This window comes from Ahaetulla prasina, chromosome 1 (genome assembly GCF_028640845.1).
Source record: "Ahaetulla prasina isolate Xishuangbanna chromosome 1, ASM2864084v1, whole genome shotgun sequence".
Classification (NCBI taxonomy): Eukaryota; Metazoa; Chordata; class Lepidosauria; order Squamata; family Colubridae; genus Ahaetulla; species Ahaetulla prasina.
Genome location: NC_080539.1, coordinates 259721274 through 259745988, shown reverse-complemented (window position 1 = coordinate 259745988; position 24715 = coordinate 259721274). Strand labels below are relative to the sequence as shown.

At 43.0% G+C, this 24715-nt stretch overlaps 1 protein-coding gene across 1 annotated transcript in view; it reads left to right on the top strand.

The window, feature by feature from the left end:
- The window catches only part of PPP6R3 (protein phosphatase 6 regulatory subunit 3), a 94688-nt gene extending 76418 nt beyond the window's left edge, over nucleotides 1–18270 (top strand). Inside the window, exons 23-25 of the mRNA XM_058156550.1 lie at nucleotides 45–195; nucleotides 3949–4071; nucleotides 16807–18270. Of these exons, the coding sequence (XP_058012533.1) occupies nucleotides 45–195; nucleotides 3949–4071; nucleotides 16807–16858 (326 nt within the window). The 3' untranslated portion in view covers nucleotides 16859–18270. The remainder of the gene's footprint in view (nucleotides 1–44; nucleotides 196–3948; nucleotides 4072–16806) is intronic.
- The last annotated feature ends 6445 nt before the right edge of the window (nucleotides 18271–24715 follow it).

The following is a 24715-nucleotide window of genomic DNA, read 5'->3' as shown; positions in this document are numbered from 1 at the left end:
AAAAAAGTAACTGTTCAGTTTCATTGTTCGAATTCTTTTTTCAGATATAGGAAGTATTGCAATGGAAGCTGGTTCCGATGGAGAAGATGATACAGAAAACGCAGATAAAGTGACTGAAACAGTAATGAATGGCAGCATGAAGGAGACTCTTAGCCTTACTGTAGATGCTAAAACTGAGACTGCTGTCTTCAAAAGGTGAGGCATTAAACTTTGCTGCTCTGTAAGTTTAAAGAATTTTCATTAATCATATTAAAGAGTGGCCTAGTGTTGCATTCTCGAACCATTTAAAACAACCATTTGGCACAAGCTTTCTGTAAAATTGGGATTTAAACATGATTTTTTGTGAGTACTAAAAGTTCAATCAACTTTTCCTACCCTGTTTCCCCAAAATAAGACTTCCTCTGATAATAAGCCCAATCGGGCTTTTGAGCACATGGCAATAAGGCCAAGCGCTTATTTCTGGGTTCAAAAAAATATAAGACAGGGTCTTATTTTTGGGGAAGCACAGTATTTTCACTGAATATCATTGGGCAGATTTTTAATTTTCAGTTGATAGTTGCTATTTTTTCTTACATATTTGTTTCCAAAGTCTTTTCTGTGCTTTCTATTTACCTCTTTTTATTTTAAAAAATAATTTTCTAATCTAATTATGAATGAATTATTGAAAATAATAGCTGCCATGGTGCTGATGCAATAGCCACAACAACAAGGGCTTTTTTCTTAGCTTGTTCTTTGAGATAGTTATATAAATTTAGCATGTTTAATCTGCTCTTCAGTTCACCTTTTTGGTCAAAATTCTGACCTGAATATTAACATACTGGTGAGTTGTTGTTTTTTTTGGTCTGTGTCTTATTATTTACATGCCATCTAATTTCCAACTCTGAGTGGTTCACAAGTGAAAATGTTCAAAACAAGGAAAAAATGAAGAATAGAAGATGGCAAGAATGACAAAAAACCGTCTGGAATGAAAAAGACATAAACTCACACAATCCAAAGGAAGCCTCACCCACCCTTGCAGATTTCTTTCAGTGTTTCCTTCAGCGCACTAAAGAAACAGTGTTACCCCAAAGGCTAAGAAAATATGTAACTTCCAGCCACATATTTTTATATATATATTCATATATAATAAATTAATTTGCCATCCATCTTGTTTCAAAATGATCTGGCTGGTTTACAAAAAAATTGGCCTTCACTATGCCTGTAGTTATGCTTAGTCCCTAACTGATCACTATTATTGTAGTATGACAGGAAAAGGGAGTGTCCCGAAGGTGCTTTTTCAAGAGGCAACTGGACTTACTGGTTTTTCTGAAGAAGCTTCTTGGATGAGAAGTGAAAGAAAAACCAGAAAGTCCAGTTGCCTCTTGAAAAATCACCTTTGGGACAATCATGACCTGGATGACTGAGAATCTCCATAGACGAATAGGGAGTGTGTTACAGGCAACTTTGATTTCATCTTCCATTAGGTGTTGGTGGGGAAAAGGCCAGATGCCTCCTCTCCCTGCCACGGAGGCATAGTAAAGGACACCAAGACGGCAACGATAGTAGAATGACTTCACCTTTAACAGTCCATGCCTGAAATGACTGTGTTCCGGTGCTTTTGTATTATGGACATAGATTGTTCTCTTAACAGTTCACGTCCTACCACCACCTATGTTGTGGATGGCATCATTACATTGCACATAACATGGTAATCATTTTGAGTAAGCACTGTACTAAGCCATGAAACAGAAGATGCATCAGTCTTGCATGTATATGGGTAAGAGGGAGGGTTGTTGGCTGCAAGGGAAAGCCGGTCATAGAGGATGTAATCTCTCCTTCCTTGAATCTGCTGCTTGTTTACAGCAATGATTTTTTATGATAATGGAGCAGGTGTAGTCTAGATGGGAAACATGATCAATACGACATCCTTCATTTTCATTGGAGGAAAATTGGAGGATTTAACATGAATATTGGAAGCATAACATTGGTGCCAGGTTTTTAATGTTTATGGTTTTATACATATTACATTATTTTAATAGTTGATGTGGAGCTACCCAGAGTTTGATGCAAGATGGATGGCTAGATAAATATTTTAAATAAATAAATAAAATAAAATAAAATATCTATAGCTAGGTTGCTCCTCTCAATCATGAACAGGGCCAGGTTCTTTCTTTCTTCCTTCCTTCCTTCCTTCCTTCCTTCCTTCCTTCCTTCCTTCCTTCCTTCCTTCCTTCCTTCCTTCCTTCCTTCCAAGACAAAATAAGTCCTATAAGTGAACTTTACAGGGACAGTATGTTAAAACAGAAAATAACCAAGCTAATAACTAATATGTATATATTAGATATGAGAATGCAACAGAGGGTAGGATAGTACTTTTATGTTGGTTACATATTCAAATTCTGAAGCTGAGTCAGCTTAGATGAGGTACAATGAACCTTGAATCGCACAGCATTCATAGTTCAGTTTCCCTTTGGTTTGTTAATTAGGATGTTTGTAGCTCTATTAAACTGTGAGCTCTCAGTGATTACTTTGGAAATCCAGGAGAGAGAACAGAGTAACTAATATATGAGCAATCAACCTAGTGGCTTTCTTTCCTTTCTCCTTTCTTAGGACAAAACTTTTGGTAGAAACACTTTTTGAATTTAAAACATCCTGGGTTAAACCTTGCCATTGCTATATACAACTAGAAAAAAAATCTCTTTGAAACTATTCATCCTCCCAGTAGATTATTATACTTAATAGACTGGTTGAGATGAGACATTTTCCTCTGTTGTTTCTTTTCTGTTTAGTTACTGTCTGTTTTATAATTTGACTCTGCTAGTTCCATTTACACTCCAGATCTGGATGGGTGATTTTTCTTTTATATCGAAAAAAGGAATCTTGCTTGCATTAACTCTGCTGCTAGACAAGTGGAACAGATGCCTCTGCACTGGCTAGTTTGTGCACTATGAAACACCAGTGCTAAATCCATCATATTTTCTTTTGTTTGTATTAATATAGGATGTCCTTTTGTTTCCTTATAAAGTGATCCAAATGCTGGATGTTTTTACACTTGTTTTGTGAATATGAACAATGATTACTTAAGCATAGTATCCATGTAGATTTTTCAAGCCACAGATTGCTGCTAGTTTACTTCTTTCCTGTTTTCTGGAGTGCTTTTTATTGAATAGTGCAGATGTGTGTGAATTGCACTCTTTTGGATACTGGAAAAGGACAAAACACATTGTTAAGCATCTGGTTTTCAAATGTTCAGGTTTTCTTCATTCAGGAAAGCTCAAAACAGTTTATATTATTTCACGAAAATTGAGGCTGATTTCTGGTAATAGGTTGGTTGTAAACTGTTGTTGGATAACTCCACTTCAGTCTGCAATTTGGACCTGTGATTACTGAATATTAAGCTTGTGAAATCAATCCATAGGTGTCCAAAGAGAAGCTTAGTTTTAAAAATGTATTCCAACTGTTCTTAGCAGTAGAAATTGCTAGTTTGTTTAAAGAATTTGGATAACAATACCACTATTTTTGTTGCATCCTAGATAGACTTGATCCAAGCATTCTTTTTTTCTGGGAAAATCTTGATATTCTTTTTTATATTACTTTTCTGTTTTTTTCCACCCTTCCCTTTCACTGTGGCTTCAGAGTGTTGAAATCCTATCGGTATGTACTGTAAAGGATCATTCATGGTTTTTTTCCTTCATTTTGGGCATCATTTACATTCTTCATTCCTCTTTTTTTTTACTACTCTCTCCTGCATTTTTTTCTTGTCCAATTCCTTTTTAATAAACATAAATTGATGGGAGTAATGAATGTCAACAGAAACAACAATCCTGTGCTTGTTTTCCATGTTTCAATCATATTTCTAAAATCTGTTTGCATGTGACCTCTGGATCCTTTCCCCCAAGTCTTTCATTATTGCATGGTAATACAAACATTTAAAGCACAAACAAAGCTGTAATTTTATTTATTTATTAGTGAGGAAGGAAAACTGTCTACCTCGCAAGATGCTTCTTGTAAATATGTGGTGGAAGAGAATGCAGATGCTGGAGAAGAAAGTCCTGTAGCTCCACAGCCCACTTGCAGCAGCCTGGAGCAGAGGTACCTGTTGTTACCAAGTTATTTTTATATTGTGAGCAGTGTATATATATGAAATGCTTATAATCTGTCTTATATCCTGCTCCTAGAATGTCTTACACATGGGCTCTTATATAAGCTGCACTTTCACCCTTATAAACTTTTTGGGGGGAAAATGGTGAGGAAAAAAAGAAAATATGGGTGCATGTAGTCATGAGGTGGACCCAGCTTTTCCTTTCCTTGAAAAATATTTTATGGAAAACCATACAGATAAATGAAAAGATGAATATGTATGGCAACCAGCTCTCAACTATTGGAGACTCATGGAATTATAAGTTATTCTACATCCTATAGGACAGGGGTCCCCAACCCCCAGGACTGATACCAGTTTGTGGCCTGTTAGGAAACATTCAAATGACAGGTGAGTGAGCAAAGCTGTCAGTTCTGGAAGCCATCTTGCTGGAAGACATTCTGCCCTGTACCTGGAGTGGTGTGACTGGGAGGCATCTCCAGTTGGGATGATGCATTGATTGGACCATGTGATGGAGATGCGGGTGCTGGGGCAGGGACTTGGACTTTCTTTTGGGTGGGGAAAACCTAGAAGCTTTCAGATTCAGGTTTTCCCGGATGTGCCAATATGACATCTCTAATAAAATGGATCTTTGAGGAATTTTAGCCTCGGAGTCTTCTTTCATTAGGGGTATTACTTGGAACCCTGACATTAAACCCAAATCTCATTTAGAGCTTCAACCAACTCCCCGAACTCCGGGGTCCTGAGCCTCGAGCTCCAACCCGGCACCGGCAGTGTGAAAACTCAGGAAGATGGAAGAAGACAAGGCGACCACGGAAGGGACCACGGGGGCTGGTTTGATGGTCCATGTCGAGACCCTCTACTTCCCTTCTGAAGCTGTGGTGAAGGCAGCGGGGGCCACCGAAGCGGAACACCAACAGGGTGCCCGGCCCAAAGAGCCGGCACCCTGGCAAGTCGCTCAACCAGATCCTTCTCTGTGGGGCGAAGCTGCTGGAGCTGTGCCACCCCAGGAGATGGTGACTGGGCTGATGTGGGATCAGCAGATGGGAGCGAGCAGAGCGGAGCAGACCCAAGCCCTTGAATGGAGAGCATTGGAACCGGCTGATCTCAGCGACTCCCGAGAATTGGGCTTCCCACCACTGTCACGCAGCTAGCTGCTGACAGGCCTACTGAAGCAGTTCATCCAGCTTAGCATGGGTAGCATCACACAACCTCCTAATACTGGCCCACCGGGATGGACTCTGGCTCTACCCACGTTCACCTTTCTGGGCCGGGGACTGCAGCAGCACCGAGTGGAACATAGACCTCCTTTCACTCAGCATAAAGCTGATCGCATCATAGTCTCACACATCGGGCCCATTCTACCTGAGTGACAGCTCCTGTTGGAATCGGAGCGGCATCGCAGCAAGGCCCATTAAGCCAATCCAGTCCAGCATTACAATGGGCACAGTTGGGACTGCTGAGACCCAGCACCCCACTTCAGTAGCCGGTCCTCAGTTTGCCTCCAGCCACCCAGATCCCCCCTGGCTGGACCTTCTACCCTGGCCAGGGGTTGGTGCAATACCAATGGTCACCAGCTCTGATCCTGGTGCCGCCCCCCCCCCCCAGTACTGGTCCAGCCACCAATATTGGCTCAGCAGTCTGCACCGGCCCCACCAGCCACTCCCCCTCCACGATTTAGAGCGACGTTTGATGGGACCCCAGGGAAGCTGGTCTACTTCCTCAATTGGGTCTGGTCCCACATTGATCGCTATGGGGATCAATACCAAACTAATCGAGATATGATTTTGGCGATTGCAGATGGCATGAATGAAGGAAAAGCGGCAGAGTAGATAGCTGAGCTACATGAAGAGGGAGCCCCGGAGCTAGATGGTGTTAAGGAGTTCGTCCAACTGCTCAGAGGGTGGTTTGAAGACATGGCCTGCCAAGTAGAAGCCGAAGTTTAGATCAAAGCCTTGAAGTAAGAGGGCTGGCCTCCCAAAGAATTAGTGTTGGAATTCTGAAGACTGGCTCGAAAGCTGAGGGACTGGCCTGAGTGCCTCCTCATTTACTACTTCAAAGAGGCCTTTGACCCAGACCTCAGACAAGTTTGCAGCATCAGGGGAGTTCCAGAGTATATACAAGCCTGGTACAACACAGCAGTAGCCATGGACCTGGAAATCCACTCCCATAGGAAACCAACTGCAGAAAAAACAGCAAGATGACTCCTGGCCCCAAACCAGGCTAAGCTACCCGACGCACCACAACCCACACCATCCGGGACAATTATCAACAGGAGAACTGGACGGACCTGTTGCTGTTCACAGAAGTGGCTTACAACAACGACGTGCATAGCAGCACTGGATTGACCCCCTTCCAGATCATCAGCATCATGGACTCTGTCCCCATGTCCGCACTGCCCAGAGTACCTGTTGTGACCCAGGTTCCTGGACCCGGACTCCTGGACTCGGATGATTCAGAAAGTGAGGTAGAAGACCTGGCAAGCCCTGCTTCTCTTGAGCCCTCTCCCTCCCTGGCACCCACTCAAAGGGAGGAGGAGGGGTCGGCAAGGCCTGATTCTCTGGAGCCTTCTTCTGATTTGGCAACGCCCCAAGAACAGTTTTGGAGTGATGCAAGACTGCGCAGACGTGACCGGCGCGCGCAGCAGAAGCAGCGTTGGGATAAAGCCAAGTAATGATTGTCATGCAGTGACATCTGCAGAGACTATAAATAGGAGGCGGGACTTCCTGGTTTTTTGTCTTGGACAAAGCAATGAATTTGCGCGGGCAAACTGTATCAATGGAGGGAAGAGTATATTCGTGAGTAATTCTGGCCTTATCTATAATTTCCTCGTTATCTCCAGAAACTTGGCAGGCCCGTGGGTAGACGTGGCCAGGACATGTATCTATGTAAATAAAAGGAAAAAAGGAAGGCCTCTGACGGACTCTTTGCTGGGAGTATTGGGGGAAGGGAAACAGAACATTTTGTCCAAGACCTGACTAAAACATCTTCCACCAAAGATGGATCAGCAGCAGGTACAGCAGCAGTTAGAGCAGCTACACGCGGCTAATCAACAGCTCCAGCAGCAAGTGGCTCACTTGGCAGGCCAACTTGCTGCCAGGAATGTGCCTGCAGCCCCCCATCCTCCCACCTCCTCCTCGCCGCAGTGCCCGATAACCGTGCGGATAAGTTTTCTGGGCAGCCTGAGATGTTCCCGACCTTCTTGGGACAGTGCCAGCTCTACATGGCTATGAGGCCAGAGGATTTCCCAGGCGACCGGGCTAAGGTGGCCTTCGTGATTAACCTTCTTTCCGGCTCGGCTGCTCGATGGGCCACGCCCCTCTTGCTCCAGGACAGCCCCCTGCTGGCGGACCAACAGCGTTTTTGGCAGCACCTACGCACCATGTATGAGGACCCCGTTCGAATGCTGACGGCAACCAGGCGCCTTAAGGAACTCCGTCAGGGAAACGCCCCCTGCAGGAGTACATCGCCGAATTTCGTCTTTTGTGCCAGGACTCTGACTGGAATGATGCAGCGCTGGTGGACGCGTTCCAGGAGGGACTCTCAGAGGAATTGCAAGACGAGCTGGCCCGCGTGGAGGCGCCGCGGACCCTCGACAACTTGGTGCCCCTTTGTCTCCGCCTCGATGCCCGTCTGCAACGGCGACCGTCCCGTCCGACCCCGGGACCCTCCGTCGACATCTGCACCCCACTTCCTGCACCACCAGCACCCAGGGTCGCCCCACGCTTTGTAACCGCTGCGGAAGAGCCCATGGAGTTGGGAGCGCCAGACCTCGCCTGACAGCCCAGGAGCGGAACCGAGGCGCCAAGGGGATTGTGCCTGTACTGTGGGGAGCCCGCCACGCCGCTTCTAGCCCCAGAAAGCGAAGTGGGGCACGCACGCCGGTCCCCGAATCACAGCGTGACCAATCGGGAAACGGAGCAGGCCCGACCGCGGGGAAACCCTAGGTCGGGCACGTACTAAGCCCCCACTGGACGCTATGGAAGTAGACTCTGGGCCCCTCGGCATCTGATTCTGGACACACGGATATGGTTGGGGAACCAGTCGGACGGGCTCCAGGCGCATGCGCTGGTGGACTCAGGCGCCACAACAAACTTTATGGACCAGGCCTTTGTGACCCAGTTTGCGGTCCCCATGGTTCCGGTGGACCCTCCGATGCGGGTAGAGACAATTGATGGACGAGAACTGGTGTCCGGCCCATTAAATTCGCCACCCAGCCTTTGCGCCTGGCTATTGGGGACCACGAGGAGGCGATCCAGTTTTATGTAACGGCGGACCTTCATTTTCCCTTGGTCCTTGGGTTGGCCTGGCTTCGGACCCACGATCCTCAGGTGGCCTGGTCGCGGAACGCCATCTCTTTCCCGAGTCTGCAGTGCGTCGATCACATCCGCCACACCTGTGCCGGCCAGAACGTCCCCACCGCTGCCATCACCTTGCCTCCTGAGCTGACGGACTTCGCCGACGTGTTCAGCGAGAAGGAGGCGGACCGACTACCCCCGCATCGGCCCTACGATTGCCCCGTGGACCTTCTGCCCAACGCACCACTGCCTGTAGGACGCCTGTATTCCATGTCGGAGCCCGAGTTGGCCGCCCTCAGGGACTTCCTGGACAAAAACCTGCCCCGAGGGTTCATCCCGCCTTCAAAGTCCCCTCTCTCGGCCCCGGTCCTCTTTGTGAAGAAGAAGACAGGGGACTTGCGCCTATGCTGTGATTACCGCCGGCTAAACGCCATTACGGTGCGGAATCGCTACCCCCTGCCGCTCATCCCGGAGCTACTGGAAAGGTTGCGGGAGGCCACGATCTTCACCAAGCTCGATCTCCGGGGGGCCTACAACCTGGTGCGGATACGAGAAGGAGACGAATGGAAGACGGCATTCGGCACCCGATACGGACACTACGAATACACTGTCATGCCATTTGGGTTGACCAATGCTCCCGCCGTTTTTCAGCACTTCATGAGCAGCGTGTTCCGAGACATGTTGGATCGGTTCGTGGTTATCTACCTCGACGACATCCTGATTTACTCCCGGTCCAGGAAAGCCACCGACACGTCAGTCTGGTTCTGCAACGCTATGGAGCAACAACTCAATGCGGCTGGAGAAATGCGTCTTCTTCCGGACTTCCATAGAATTCCTCGGGCATATCATCTCGCCCGAGGGCATAGCCATGGACCCATGTAAAATAGAAGCTTTGTGTAGCTGGGAAGCCCCTCGTCGGGTGAAGGATGTTCAGCGCCTACTGGGCTTCGCCAACTACTACCGGACCTTCATCCCGGGCTTCGCCACACTGACAGCTCCACTTACCCAGCTCCTCAGGAAGAAGGTTGCATTCCGGTGGGGTCCCCCGCAGCAAGAAGCATTCACAGCCCTCAAGAAAGCCTTCGTCATGGAACCCGTCCTGAGGCATCCTGACCCGCTCCGGCCTTTTGTGGTGGAAACGGACTGTGGCTCTGGGAGCAGTGCTGCTACAGGCTCCGACGAATGGCGGCACACTTTTTCCCTGCGCTTACTACTCCCAGAAACTCAATCCTTCCGGGCGCAACTACACCATCTGGGAAAAAGAGTTGCTGGCTATCAAGGCTGCATTCGAGGCTTGGCGACACCATCTGGAGGGGGCCCGACATCAGGTGGAGGTCCGAACGGACCATCGGAATCTCGAGCACCTCACCACAGCTCGGAAGTTGAACCAGCGGCAGATCCGGTGGTCGTTGTTTTTTGCCCGGTTCAACTTCCGCGTGACCTACATTCCCAACGGTCACAACCGTAGGGCGGATGCCCTGTCCCGCAAGCCAGAGTACCTCTGCGCCAAGGACCCCCTTCCTTCACGGACAGTGCTGCCGGCAGAAGCCTTGGCCGCAGCACGGGAACCAGTGGACTTGTGGGCCCAGGTGTGAGAGGCGCAGCGCCAGGACGCCTGGTCGCAGCAAAGGAGAGCGGAGGTGGGCCCCGCGTCTCCTTGGACCTTGGAGGAGGACTGGGGGGCGATCTCCATGGACTTCCTGACGGACCTGCCGCCGTCCTCTGGGTTCACCACGGTGCTGGTGGTGGTGGACATGCTCACCAAGATGGCACACTTCATCCCATGCCGCGGACTGCCCACAGCCGCAAAAACGGCCCGTCTCTTTCTGCAGCACATCTTCCGCCTCCATGGTCTACCGGACAGGGTGGTTTCGGACCGTGGAGTTCAGTTCACAGCTCGCTTCTGGAAGAGCCTGATGGCCGCGTTGGAGGTGCAGGTGTGTCTGTCATCATCGCACCATCCGGAGACCGACGGGGGTACAGAGAAGATCATCGGTATCCTGGAACAGTATCTCTGTTGCTTCATCAACTAGCAACAGGACAACTGGGCCGATTACCTGTCCCTGGCGGAGTTTGCTTTTAACAACTCTCAGCACACCTCTACTCAGATGACCCCGTTCTTTGCCAATGTGGGGTACCATCCGCGGCTCTTCCCTCTGGCACCACCGGATTCTCCTGTTCCCAAAACGCAGACCTTCCTGACGGAATTGCATGCGGTCCAACAGTTGGTATGTCAGCAGCTGGATCGGGCAAAGGAGGACTACAAACGGTCCGCCAACAGCTCCCGATGGGCAACGCCCCCGCTGGCAATTGGAGACCGGGTGTGGCTCTCCACCAAATACCTCCCGTCCGACTGCCCGGTAAAGAAGTTGGACCACCGATTCATCGGCCCGTTCCCTGTCGAGGCAGTCATCAACCCGGTAGCCTACCGACTGACCCTGCCACGATCCATGCGGATCCACCCCGTCTTTCACCGGTCCCTTCTGGTTCCTGAGGCCACACCGAGTCCCCTTCGGTGCCCAACAGCACCTGTCACTGTCGCCGAGGATGGGTCGGAGGAATACGAAGTCCACAGCGTACGAGACTCCCACTGGCTGAAGGGTCGTTTCCAATATTTGATCGCGTGGAAGGGATACGGGACTGATTTCTCCTGGGTAGATGCCTCCGACGTTCATGCCCCTGACCTGGTGCAGGCCTTCCATGAGCACAACCCAGCCCGACCGCATCCCGATCGTCACCGAAGGGCCCTGCGGTGAGGGATAGTGTTGTGACCCAGGTTCCTGGACCCGGACTCCTGGACTCGGATGATTCAGAAAGTGAGGGAGAAGACCTGGCAAGCCCTGCTTCTCTTGAGCCCTCTCCCTCCCTGGCACCCACTCAAAGGGAGGAGGAGGGGCCGGCAAGGCCTGATTCTCTGGAGCCTTCTTCTGATTTGGCAACGCCCCAAGAACAGTTTTGGAGTGATGCAAGACTGCGCAGACGTGACTGGCGCGCGCAGCAGAAGCAGCGTTGGGATAAAGCCAAGTAATGATTGTCATGCAGTGACATCTGCAGAGACTATAAATAGGAGGCGGGACTTCCTGGTTTTTTGTCTTGGACAAAGCAATGAATTTGCGCGGGCAAACTGTATCAATGGAGGGAAGAGTATATTCGTGAGTAATTCTGGCCTTATCTATAATTTCCTCGTTATCTCCAGAAACTTGGCAGGCCCGTGGGTAGACATGGCCAGGACATCTAATCTATGTAAATAAATTAGAAAAGGAGGCCTCTGACTGGCTCTTTGCTGGGAGTATTGGGGGGAGGGAAACAGAACAGTACCATCTTCCTCCATGACTGTGACCGAGTAGATGGAGTCGCTGAATGAAGGGGTAGGAAAACACCAAAAAAGCGCTGCCAGAAGCTGCTGAAGCGTAAAAAAAAACAAGCTGACAAACACCAATCTTTTCAACCCCCCCTTCTGTGTGACAGATCAGGTTTATTTATCAACCAAATATATAAAGCTGAATTTGCCCAGTAAAAAGCTGGGACCTACTTATTTAGGTCCTTTCCCAACAGTGAAAGTAATTAACCTAGTGACAGTTCAGCTTAACCTCCCACACATTCTAGGGAAAATGCATCCTGTTTTTCATTAAAGTCTGCTAAAGCCAGCAGTCTGGTTGAGATTGAGACTGTAGACCTGACTTGGGTTAAAAGCTGGGAGGTAAAAGCAGACAGATTAGTGAAGCAATTCCATGATAAATACCTGATAAACCAAGGGTCCCCCTCCCAGCGGGCGGGCGGGGGGAGAGAGGTCGTTAGGGTTAGGGAATATTGCGTTAAGCCCCTATGTTCCTCTTGTTGCAGACAAGATCATCGGTTGTGGGGGGTGCTGTCAGTCCTGGAAGCCATCTTTTACTTTGGATCTTCAGGGCTGCCACATTTAGTGCTGTGGGAAACTGGGAGGGTGGATTGTAGGGAGTTGGGGAGATATCTAGCCATAATAACATTCTTTTCTCTGAGAGTCAAGGACATTCTGCCCTGCACCTAGAGTGGTGTAACTGGGAGGCGTCTCCAGTTGAAATGGTGCATTGATTGGACCCATGTGATGGAGATGTGGGTGCTGGGGCAGGGACTTGGACTTTCTTTTGGCTGGGGAAAACCTGGAAGCTTTCAAATTTGGATTTTCCCAGATATGCCAATATGACATCGCTAATAAAATGGAACTTTGAGGAATTTTTAGTCTTGGAGTCTTCTTTTGTTGGAGGTGTTACTTGGAACCCTAACGAAAGTTTCATCTGCACATACGCAGGAACAAAACCAACACCCAAACATGGTCCATTGAAGACACTTTTTCTTACGAAACTGGTCCCTGTTGCCAGAAAGGTTAGGGACTGCTGCTATAGGATTCTAGCACTCTGAACATTGCAACGTTTTACCATCTTGTTATGTACATGCTTATCCAAATATGACAGAAAGCTGCACAGACACTTCTGAGCATATTGGAGAGCATTGTCTCCTTATAGGAGTAGAACTCTGAATCAGCCTTCATAGACTTTCTGGCCAAAGTACTAACAGCTTGCAACAGCCTTTTGATTCTGGAACATAATAAAAGAGGCTGCTCTGGCAATTGTAAGTTTGCTGCTGATAAACTCGTTTTGTACTCGTATTGTTTTCGCTAATTTTTAACAGAAATTATATGTATTGCTACATTGCTTTTATTTTTGCCTGATGTTAAGTACCATATTTTTTGCCATATAAGATGCATCTTTTTACCCCCCAAAAGAGGGTGAAAATCTGGGTGCGTCTTATATGCCGAATGTAGCCCCGCCCACCTGCCGCCCTCCACCCTTCGGAGGTTGTGGGCCGAAAATCCTATGTGTGGAAAGCAGCTGCTGTTTCGGCATCAACATAACAGCGGTAAGAGCGCTCTTTGCGAGCCAGGCTGGGAAGGAAAAAGAGCATTGCCTCTCTGCATGGCGTTTTCCGATATTTTGTTCCTCAATTCTCCGAAGCAATTTGCAAAGTTGCGCGCCCTCCTCCTTTTCTGCAAATTGCTTTGGAGAATTGAGGGGAAAAACGCCGGAAAACACCATGCAGAGAGGCAATGCTTCGGGCAATGGGGGAGGAAAAAGAGTGTTCGCGTTTTCTTCCCCCATTGCCCGAAACATTGCCTCCTTGCATGGCGTTTTCCAGTGTTTTTTTCTCAATTCTCTGAAGCAATTTGCAGAAAAGAAGGAGGAGGAGGACGCGCAGCTTTGTTGAACGTGGTCCGGCCACGGCTCTCATCCACTGCGTAGGGCAATGGGACACGCAGGTGGTAGGCAGCAGGGCGCTGCGAGTCCAGCTGGAGTTCCTGGCGAAGGATCTCCAACTGGGCCTGGGCAGCAGAGCTGAGCAACAGCAGTTCAATGATCATTAGCAACTCGTGGGAAATCAGGCTAGGCACCGAGTTCCGGCTGTTGCAATATCCCTGAAGGTCCACGTAGGAGTGGTGACGGAGACTCCATTGCGGTGTGGTGGTAGGCGGGGCTGGCTTGGGCAGGGGTCTCGGAGCTTCGTACTGCGAGCTGGGCGGCAGGTACATGTAGGGCGAAGGGAAAGGCAGCAAGAGGGAATCGTCTGGCTCTCCAGCCTCTTCTGGGGACAGTTGAGCTTCTGCGTGGCCTGCGGGACGGCCTTATACTTGATGCAGTTGAGGGGGACAGTGTTGGTGCAGTCCAGTTGCGGGGAGAAATTTCACCAGGCGGCGGAATTGGGTCATGCGGCTGCCCAAGCTCAGGGTGCGTGGATGGAAGATGATGATGTAGACCAGGTGGCATGGCCCACACGGCTGTTTGCGGCTCAGTTCCTCACGGCCCGGCGCTAAGGAGTGTGGCAGTAACGAGCAGGAACCTTCAGTAATCCAGTTGGATCTTAAATCTCTCACTGGATTGAGAGGTGCTGAGCCTAATTGTTCCCTATGAGCAATACTGTCAGCAATTGTCTTGGGTTTCATTACAGTTGCAGCACTTGTGGTGAGAGAACTTCTGATAGCACTGGGTATATTTTTAATTACAGAAAACATATCCCTGAAAGATCTTACTTTAATCAGTACTGATATGTACAGTATCTTACCTGCAGATTATTTACAAACTAGGTGACCTTCATTTTCATAGTTCAATACACAATATGTAAGCCAATTAAAAACTATGCAATTGTTTTTAATTTTAAACTCACAGTCCAGGAATGGGATTGGCAAGATGCTTAACAAAGTACAAAAAAAATAGTCCTGGTTTCAAGTTATTAAGAATTTCAATTATTTTACATTACAACTATTTAGCATGGAAGACTACAGTGAATTTCAGATAATTATGTTCCAGGATCTGACTGAAGCTCCAGCCTCCCATTAGCTGGTTGCTGCAAATGTTGATGGAACAGCGCCGGCTACCAGCCTGGCTCGTGCGCAGGACCCAAGACATATGTATTTGGCTACCCAATCTGGGCTGCAAAAATTTGAACTGCTGAAATCTTTTATGTACTCCCTTCTGGGGGGTCACTGGACTTTGAAAGCACAGCTAGTGCAGCCCTTGTGTTTTATTGTTTTTAAATAACCTGCAGGTTCTCCAAATATTTCTGAATTCCACTCCCCATCAAATCCAACCAGCATTAATAGAGATAAGCAAACTAGGAACTGCCTTTTTACATAATTAATATTAACCAGTTAAATATTAATTGATTTTAATTGTGAATAGCAATCATATTAATTAAATAAGTTTGGCACAAGATTTTACACACATTTTAAAAAACAAGAAAAAATTCTGCCTCTGCCTACCAGCATCAGGATCATGGTAGGTGGAGGCAGAATTCTTTTTTTCTTGTCTCCCCCCCCAAAAAAAAATTAAGGTGTGTCTTATACTCTGGTGCGTCTTATACACCGAAAAATACATTATGTATCTTGGAGATGGGAGAAAGCAGCTTAGCTGATGTCTTCTGGGAAGAATAGGAAATGCACAGATCAGGCAAAGCTTTTTCTTCTCCATTCCTATATAATAAGCTAAGAGCATAGGTTACAATGATAAGCAATGAGTATGTTCACTTTGTTTATTCTACCAATTAGAAATAAAACATGCTTTGACTATTGGTTGTACTTTAGTAACTTACTGAAAAATACTTATTTACTACAGCTTTCTCATCCCCATAATTAATTATAGTTTCTGTTTAATAAAGAATATTTATAGTGAATTTTTTTGAATTTTTTTTTGTAAATTGCTAGTGCTTTAGAAAAGGGCTTGCTCTTCTTCAAATATATAAAGTTGTGCATAGGTTGTAAATATTAACGTTTCCCGATTTGATATTAGGATTTTTTTAATAGTTACTATCCTTTTATATGTTTGGTGAATTTATTGTTAGAATTAGTAACTGGCTTTATGATCTGAATGAAAAATATCTAGATCCCCAATGTTGTTGAGTTAGGGGTACATATATCTGGAAAAGAAGTGCTCCGTTCAAGTTGGTTGCATTCCAGCAGATCAAAATTCAAACGTGTGATTCGTATTCTGACAAAAACAAAACTTGAACCTAGAAAACAAGTCTCTTGATCTCATCTCATTCCAACAGTGGAATTGGGAATCCAGTCTGATTGTTAATCAACCATCCAACTTGCAGAAATGGGCCCAAGAAGATAATTTTTAATATTTACACAATTATCGGTCACCTGTCACTGATTGATATTAATTAATTTGCAATAGTTGGAGCTATATATTTGTCTTTCTAATGCTAAACACCAAGTCTTTCGACTGAAAGTACATTTTCCTTGAGAAGTCAACTCCTATGTGATACAGATAAACTTCAAAAGAATATAAACATCTGATTAACATATCCAGCTTAATATATCTAATTGCCCCTTATTAAAATAAAATAATATATTTAAATAAATTATTAATTTTATTGCATCTCCAACAATATAAATGCAGTGAAGTCATTGCTAAAATATTGCCTATATTTATTATTGCATGAATTTTACAGCTTTTACAATTATATGCAGCTAAAAGCTCATCATGTTGAAGAAAATTTTTCCCAATTTGTTTTTGTTTTCCAACTTTTTATTTTTAAAGAGCAACTATTGACAGCAACCAATTTCTGAAATCTCAGTGCCATGGCAAAAATTGGATCAGGTAAAAATGCTGATATCCTATGGGAAAGATAAGCAATATGGAGCCAAATCTGAAGCTTAAGCTTCATGTAGTGATCTCCAATGTGTCCTAGGTCACTTTCTGGGAAGTCAGGGAAAATTCACAAGGCAAATCTTCATTGTAATTCTGAATTCTTTAATTTACTTTGCAAGTATCAGTGCCATAAGGTCTATTCCATTTTTTTTAAAAAATATGAAAGTAATTAGATTAACTCTGTTTTTCCGCGTTTAGAATCATTGTGTTCTCCTCTAACAATTTGATGCTTCTTTGATTTCCTTAGGACTGATCAACAAACCATTCTAGCAGAGGCATCTGTTAATGGCCCTGTATGATATGTGATATTGACAGATGATAACTGAAGAATATGAACTGATTTCAAGGATATGATTCTTGAGGATTTCATCTAGAACCAATTGGAGCCAGTCACTGCTGCATTTAATTTCACAAGTGATCAGGACCAGCAACATTTATATTCTAGATTTTGAGACATTGTACAGAAATTCATAAGTGTAAAAATTGCACATTGAAGAATACCAAGAAATTTTTGCGTATGTTTATATTGTATTGTTCTAAATGATGGGTGATTGTGAAATAAGAACTTGCCACCCAAGTAACATTAGTAATGATACTATAGTTAAAAATGGCTGTAAGAATAGTTTTATATTAAAAAAAAGTGAATACACAAATCTAATGTATTTGAGGCATACTATTTGACAATTAGTGACCAAAGTATGTAGCAATTTTCATAATTTTTCACCCAAAACATTTTTAAGTATCTTTCTTTCATTTTGGCAAAGAAATTGTTCAAATGCAATGCCCTTTAAATGTTTGGTTGCTTTAGATTTAAAACAATGATTTAAAAAGAATTTTGGTGTTTGACATACTACAGCAAGCTTTCAACTGGTAATTGTTTTCTGTATTGTTTAAACCAGATCAAAATGTAAGTCTATCGGTAGAGATTTTAAGTATTTATTACTACAGCTTAGTTGACAGATTGATGTTACTGTAAAGCCATATGTTCTGTTAAGTCTTGTTTGCTTGAAACAATACCTTACAGGTGAAACACTAGAATATTTTGAAGTGCACATGGCTTGTTGTGTATTTTTACAAGACTCACCTTTTTTTAACCCATTCACCAAGATGTACTTTAATTTAGAGCATTACAAAATTACCCATTTTGAAACAATCTTCATATTTAAAACACTGTAATCCTTTTGACAAATCAAATAAATATAACAAATGCCCATGCTGCTCTTGTAATTAAAGTTCATGTTTTAAAGATATAATGTCTTTAAATATCCAAATTGGGCACTTGAGCATGTTAATTGTTATATTTTCACTGTTTTGATCTGTGTGAAGATTTCATTTGTAAGTTTTAAGCCAGTTTTTTCATAACTGGGTTGTGTATATATATATAGTGATTATGGAAACTAATTGTAATTTATAATTTTCTATGTCATAAAATTCCAGCCGCCTTTTCAAACAGAAGCAATATAATGTATATTGCCACATTCTTTGGTGGAAGGGTTAAAGAACATCTCTTGCACTTTTAGGTGCAAAATCCACTTTTCTTTCTTTCAAAAGAAGTTATTCATGTATTTTTACATCATATGTTTTCCTGACCAGTATTTAAAAGCCAAAAGGATACTCTAAACAATGGCCAATGATTTATTTTAGAAAGTGTCCCAAGCTATGTGCCTAATATTACATTGCATACAGAAATAAAAACAAATGTATACTGGTACTTTTATTTTCTCATTACTTCTACATATGTATATGGGCATCATTTTGATGTTAGAATATGCATAATTGTGTGACCTACACAAAGAGGGTAAGAAATAATGAAATAAAGGGAGGAGTCAAAAAGAGAAATTCAACTAAAAGGTAATTTATATCAACAGCATTCACTTTATTTCTTTTCTTTCTAACAAACACTGTCATTCTCACCATGACAGTGGTGTACGGATAAGTACATGGTGCTTGCTCTTCAGATTTGGTAAAGATAATTTTTAGCTCGACCTAAGTACATGAGTAAGTAAGTAAGTAACATGAGCTTTTTAGCATAATATGAGCATGATTAACCATATTACAAGATGCTTTTTGTCCATAGTCCAAAGTCCTGATGCGTCCAGTTCCAAATAGAAATTAGGTCCCATCATTAGTTTGGAATGTGCCTTAAATTCACATACTATATCACACATGTACAAGGTACATATAATTTGCCTACTAAATGTAGGATACCTTTATCTTACATTCAATGTTGTAGTCTGCCCAAAGAGTCGCTTTGAAGCAAGCAGTGGCAAACAAATTTAAGAACAGAATAACAGAGTTAGAAGTCCAACCCCTGCATAAGCAGGAGAGCCTATACCATTCTGGACAAATGGCTGTCCAATCTCTTAAAAACCTCCAGTGATGTAGCACCCACAACTTCTGAAGGTAACCCATTCCAGTGGTTCATTGTTCTCACTGTCTGGAAAATTCTCCATAGCTCTAGGTTGGATTGCTTCTTCATTAGTTTCCATCCATTGCTTCTTGTTCTGATTCCTGGTATTTTGGAGAATAGGTTGATTTCCTCTTCTTTGTGGCAGCCCCTCAAATATTGAACACTGCTATCATGTAGTTTAAATAATAAAATATATTTATTAATAAATAATACCACTGCAAGTTCTCAAAAATCCAGATATCTAACTGAAGTTAGTCTTAAAGTAGATGCCTAGTATTTACATATTTCAGAATTATTTGTGGATAGTATGAAATGTCTACCAATTAGTTAACTTGCCTATAATGATGGTTTCCAAGTAATTATTAGTGAATTTCTATACCTTGATTTCTGCAAATGAACAAAAAGTTTGGGGAATGTTCCAGAGTTAGAGTTTTGGAGGACTCATTCTATCATTTTGTTCCAAAGACTGTGGAAGAGTCTGAATTTATTCTCCATAAAATAGAAAAAAGGAGGAGGGAATATAAATTCAGGGAGGGGGATATGAACGTTACAGAATATTAGCTGCCACTATGCGTGTTAAGGATAAAACCAAATATCAGTTGAATAAGATATTTCACCAAGGTTACAGGCTTGTAGAATAAACCCTGAGCTGCATAGTGTGCAGCCCTAATTGGTTGTCTTATAAGCAAGCCCAATAGTTGCCACTGCCCATTTTGAGAAATACTGCATAGAAACTAGAGAGCGCCCTGGTACCAAATAAATTAGAATATTTATAGACAATTAGAAAAGGTACATCTAATTAGTCTTAAATCACAAAAATGTTGCTAAAATCTGTCACATGCTTGAAAAACCAAAAGATGAAATGGGTCCAAGTCAGTTATTTCAGTGGTATGAGAAGGAATAATGAATAATGAAAATCAGCCACCTTAAAGACTTTAGTTGTCCTCTAGTTGTAAAATAACTTTCCCCCTCATTTATTTATTTTATTTATTTATTTTATTAAATTTTTATACCGCCCTTCTCCCGAAGGACTCGGGGCGGTGTACAGCCAACGATAAAACACGAAATATATACAATTAAAACATTTAAAACCTAGCAAATTACAAAAAGGCTGATAATTAAAAATTTTAGTTTTAAAATTTTAGAAATATTAATAAAACCCCGAAGTAAAATTTAACACTATTATGCCAGTCCCGCTTGAATAAATAGGTGTGTTTTTAGCTCACGACAGAAGGTCCGAAGATCAGACACTTGACGTAAGCCAGGGGGAAGTTCGTTCCAGAGCATCGATGCCCCCACAGAGAAGGCCCTACTCCTGGGGGCCGCCAGCCGGCACTGTTTGGCGGACAGCACCCTGAGGAGACCCTCTGTGAGAGCGTACGGGTCGGTAGGAGGCATAAGGTAACAGCAGGCGGTCTCGTAAGTACCCGGGTCCTAAGCCATGGAGCACTTTGAAGGTGGTAACCAAAATCTTGAAGCGCACCCGAAAAACCACAGGAAGCCAGTGCAGGCTACGGAGTAGTGGTGTTACGTGGGAGCCACGAGCGACTCCCGTTACCACTCGCGCAGCCGCATTCTGGGCTAACTGTAGCCTCCGGGTGCACCTCAAGGGCAGCCCCATGTAGAGAGCATCACTGCATTGAGAAAGACATTATAAAGGGTAACAATCATCTGTTAACTCAGACAAAAGGAACTGTGTTGGACATACGTGAAGGGTAGTGAAATTGACAATGCAGAGTAGCATCCAGAGTCAATACCAAAAGACCTTGACAGCTATGTTACAAAATCAGGAGAAGCACAATATTTAAGGAACACATGGCTATAAACCAGACTTGGTGGGGGTGGGGGGAGAGCGGCAGAAATCAGTTTTCCTTCCAGCCCTAGAACAGTACTGTCAATGTGAATGTGAAATCAGAATATAAAAATAGGCATATCTTATGTCCCACCCAGTCTCATGGTGAAAGCCACCAGGAAGGAGCTAGGAAGCTGGGGTAGGGCAGTATTAAATGCATCCTTGGACAAAATATGGTGCCATTGATTCAAAAGAGACAATATAGAGGAGTAAAGGATAGCAATAGCACTTATATACTGCTTCACAGTGTTTTTACAGCCCTCTCTAAGCGGTTCACAAAGTCAGCATATTGTCCCCAACAATCTGGGTTCTCATTTTACCCACCTCGGAAGGATGGAAGGCTGAGGCAACCTTGAGCCTGGTGAGATTCGATCTGAATTGCAGGCAGCCAGTAGTCGGCAGAAGTAGCCTGCAGTACTGCATTCTAAACACTGCGCCACCACAGTTCTGGATACTCCATTGCTGGTTCTGGTCAGGGTTATTTTCTCATTTAGAATTGGCTTCTAATTATTCAACACAAACTTTTCGGTCACAGCTAGATAGAAATTAGATGGAAATAGGGGAAAATGAAAGGCTAAAAAGAAAGGAATTCAATGTTTCAGACATTCCTGCTCACATGAAAAAGCAATGAACTATCAGAGAAACGAAAATCCTAGTGTCATTAGGGAATTCATCACTGGGAAATTAATGGAAATGATGTATGAATGTATACATTAAGATCTTGCTATCTTGGAGATATTTTTTTTTAATCTGCCAACTGTTATTCATAGAGCTCCCTAGCTATCCTGAGATTTTTTTATTTGAAAGCAGTCCACTATATCCTGCAGCAAAAGGAGTCATACTGACCCAACAATATGCAACCACACCCAAAAAATTCTGGCCACCCTGAAACTCTTGGATTTCTGAGATGCTATCTTGGATGTCAGATGTATGAGAACAGTTGAAGCCTTGCCCTTATAGGCATGGTACAGTAGGAGTGATGTTCCAGCCAAAAACTTCTAGCTCTGGAAAATTATTGACAACTTAACAAGTCCTGAAATATGTGCATCCCTTTAACTTCCCAAATCAATATATTGGATCCATTTCCCTCCTCTGCGTCTCAGAAGCTGTCTTGGCTTTTTTTTAAAGGAAGACACTGATAGCCACACTTCTCCCATAATTACATGATTCTATTTTAAATTACAAGAGTCCTAATCTCTTTTGAGAATGATCTGTGCTTGCAATTTGTAACGCTAGAAATGGAAAGAAGCAGTTTCAGAACTGACTTTGCTACATTTGATGGCATGATGAAGATACATTGTTTTAAGATCCCATGGATTTTATGCCCATCTGCCATACTTTTAGAAGTTTTTTGAGCTCAGATATCTCAAATTCACAAAGACCACTGGCTATTACTTGAGTCTCCACTATGTGTATTTGAGGTCATGAAAGAAATAAAGGTTTGGAGTTGGTTGTTATGATTATAAAAGGTTCAAGCAATTAGGTCTCTGTATGTTTTACCAAGAAAGATATCTTACTATGGATTTAAAGTCTGTTTCCAATTTAACCAGACAAATTCTTGATCACCATTTTCATCTTGTCTTTTTTCATCCTCAAAACATATATCATTCTGTCAGACAAAACCTTATGCTATATTAAATGTTAAAAGGTTATTTGCTGCAAACTTTTTTTGCTATTTAAAATAGCCAGAATAAATTTCAATATGCAAAAACAATATAAAGGGAAATTATTTTTCCAATAAATGAGAATATTTGTAGCTCAGGGTTGAAATAAGGAATCCTTGACACTCTCTGAGTTTGGTTGTTTTCTTGCAGATATTTCATTTTCTTCCAGACTTTTCATTACTAGGTAACACCATCAGTGCTAGTAAAGAAATTGTTTCATATTGATTAAGATATTTCAAAAATCACAGAAGCATAAAATCAGTTCAAAAATTTATTACAGAAATTGTAACAACTGAAATAACATCAAATATTTCAAAAGTCCTAAAACAATTTCAGTGGTCCTTTGGTGTTGTTTTATTAGCCTATCTATATAACATTTTGTAAAAGATTAAAATGTGGAAACTTTTCATAGAAAGCAAATAAAAAAAATGATTTCACCGAGGATTTGACAGCACTCCTTAGTATTTGGTTTCTATGTAAGATCTTGCATCCTTGCTCTGTGAGGCTGGAACGTATTTGCTGTTTATTAAGTCTTTTTTAAGCTGGAGGTTCGGGAAATTATAGAAGTGCTTTGCTGTATAAGGGAAAAAAATAACATCTTGATTGCATTTTTGTGCCATAAAATGTAATTTTAAATCTGATATCTGTACAATTAGTACAGGAGCACCCCAAGGCTGTGTGCTCTCCTCTTTTCTCTCTATACCAATGACTACATCTCAAAAGATGCTGTTAAAGTACTTAAGTTTGCAGATGATGCAATAGTGATTGGTCTCGTTCGAGATGATGAATCTGCATATAGACGGGAGGTTGAACAATTAGCCTTGTGGTGCAACCAGAGCAATCTTGAACTAAATACACTCAAAACTGTAGAAATGGTGGTAGATTTTAGGAGAAACCCTCCTATATTATCACCTCTTACAATACTAGACAACACAGTATCAACAGTAGAGTCCTTCAAGTTTCTAGGTTCTATCATATTTCGAGACTTAAAATGGACACCCTAACATCAAAAACATTATCAAAAAACTCAATAAAGAATGTTCTTTCTGCACCAACTCAGAAAGCTCCAATTGCCCAAAATTGGGTTGCTGCTTATCCAGTTCTACAGAGGATTTATTGAGTCTGTCATCTGCAACTCTATAACTGTCTGGTTTGGCTCTGCAACCCAATAAGACAGAGACAGATATCAACAGATAATTAGAATTGCAGAAAAAACAATTGCTACCAACCTGCCTTCCATTGTGGACCTGTATACTGCACAAGTCAAAGAAGGCTGTGAAAATATCTACAGACCCCTCATATCCTGGACATAAATTGTTTCAACTTCTACCCTCAAAACAACGCTACAGGACTCTGCACACAAGAAGAGTTTTTTCCTGAATGCCATCACTCTGCTAAACAATTAATTCCCACAAGACTGTCAAATTAACTACTAAGACTGTATTACTACTCCTCTTCTCATCTTTACTAGTACCTATCTCTTTCCACTTATAGCTATATCCATGTTGCTTGCATCTTTACAACTTATATTGTTTTTGTTTCCTAGTATGATTTGATTGCTTATTAATATCCTATGACTATCACTAAGTGTTGTATCTTATGATTCTTGACAAATATTTTTTTTCTTTATGTACACTGAGAGCATACTGTATGCACCAAAGGCAAATTCCTTGTGTGTCCAATCACACTTGGCCAATAAAGAATTCTATTCTATTCTATTCTATTCTATTCTATTCTATTCTATTCTAATTCATTAAAATATAATTATATATTTATTTTGAAATTAGCCATTTAGTGGTAAAATAAAACCCACAAGACTTAAATAAATTATAAGTTGCTTTCCAAGGAAGCATAAGGATAAAACAGAAAATATTGCATTTTGTAATATAACACTGAAATTTGTAATATTTTTTTTAATTTTGTCACACAGTATATATAAGCATAAGCATGTAATAACTGTACAATATATAAGCATATATATGAGTATGTAATAACTATATTAATTAGATATAAGGAAAGGAAACAATAGGACAGGAATGGTAGGCACACTTGTGCTCTTATGCACGCCACTTACAGACCTCTTAGAAATGGGTGAGGTCAATAGTAAACAGTTTTTGGTTGAAGCTTTGGGAATTTTGGGAAGAGACCACAGAGTTAGATAGTTTATTCCAAGCATTAACAACTCTGTTACTGAAGTCATATTTTCTGCAATCAAGATTGGTTAACATTA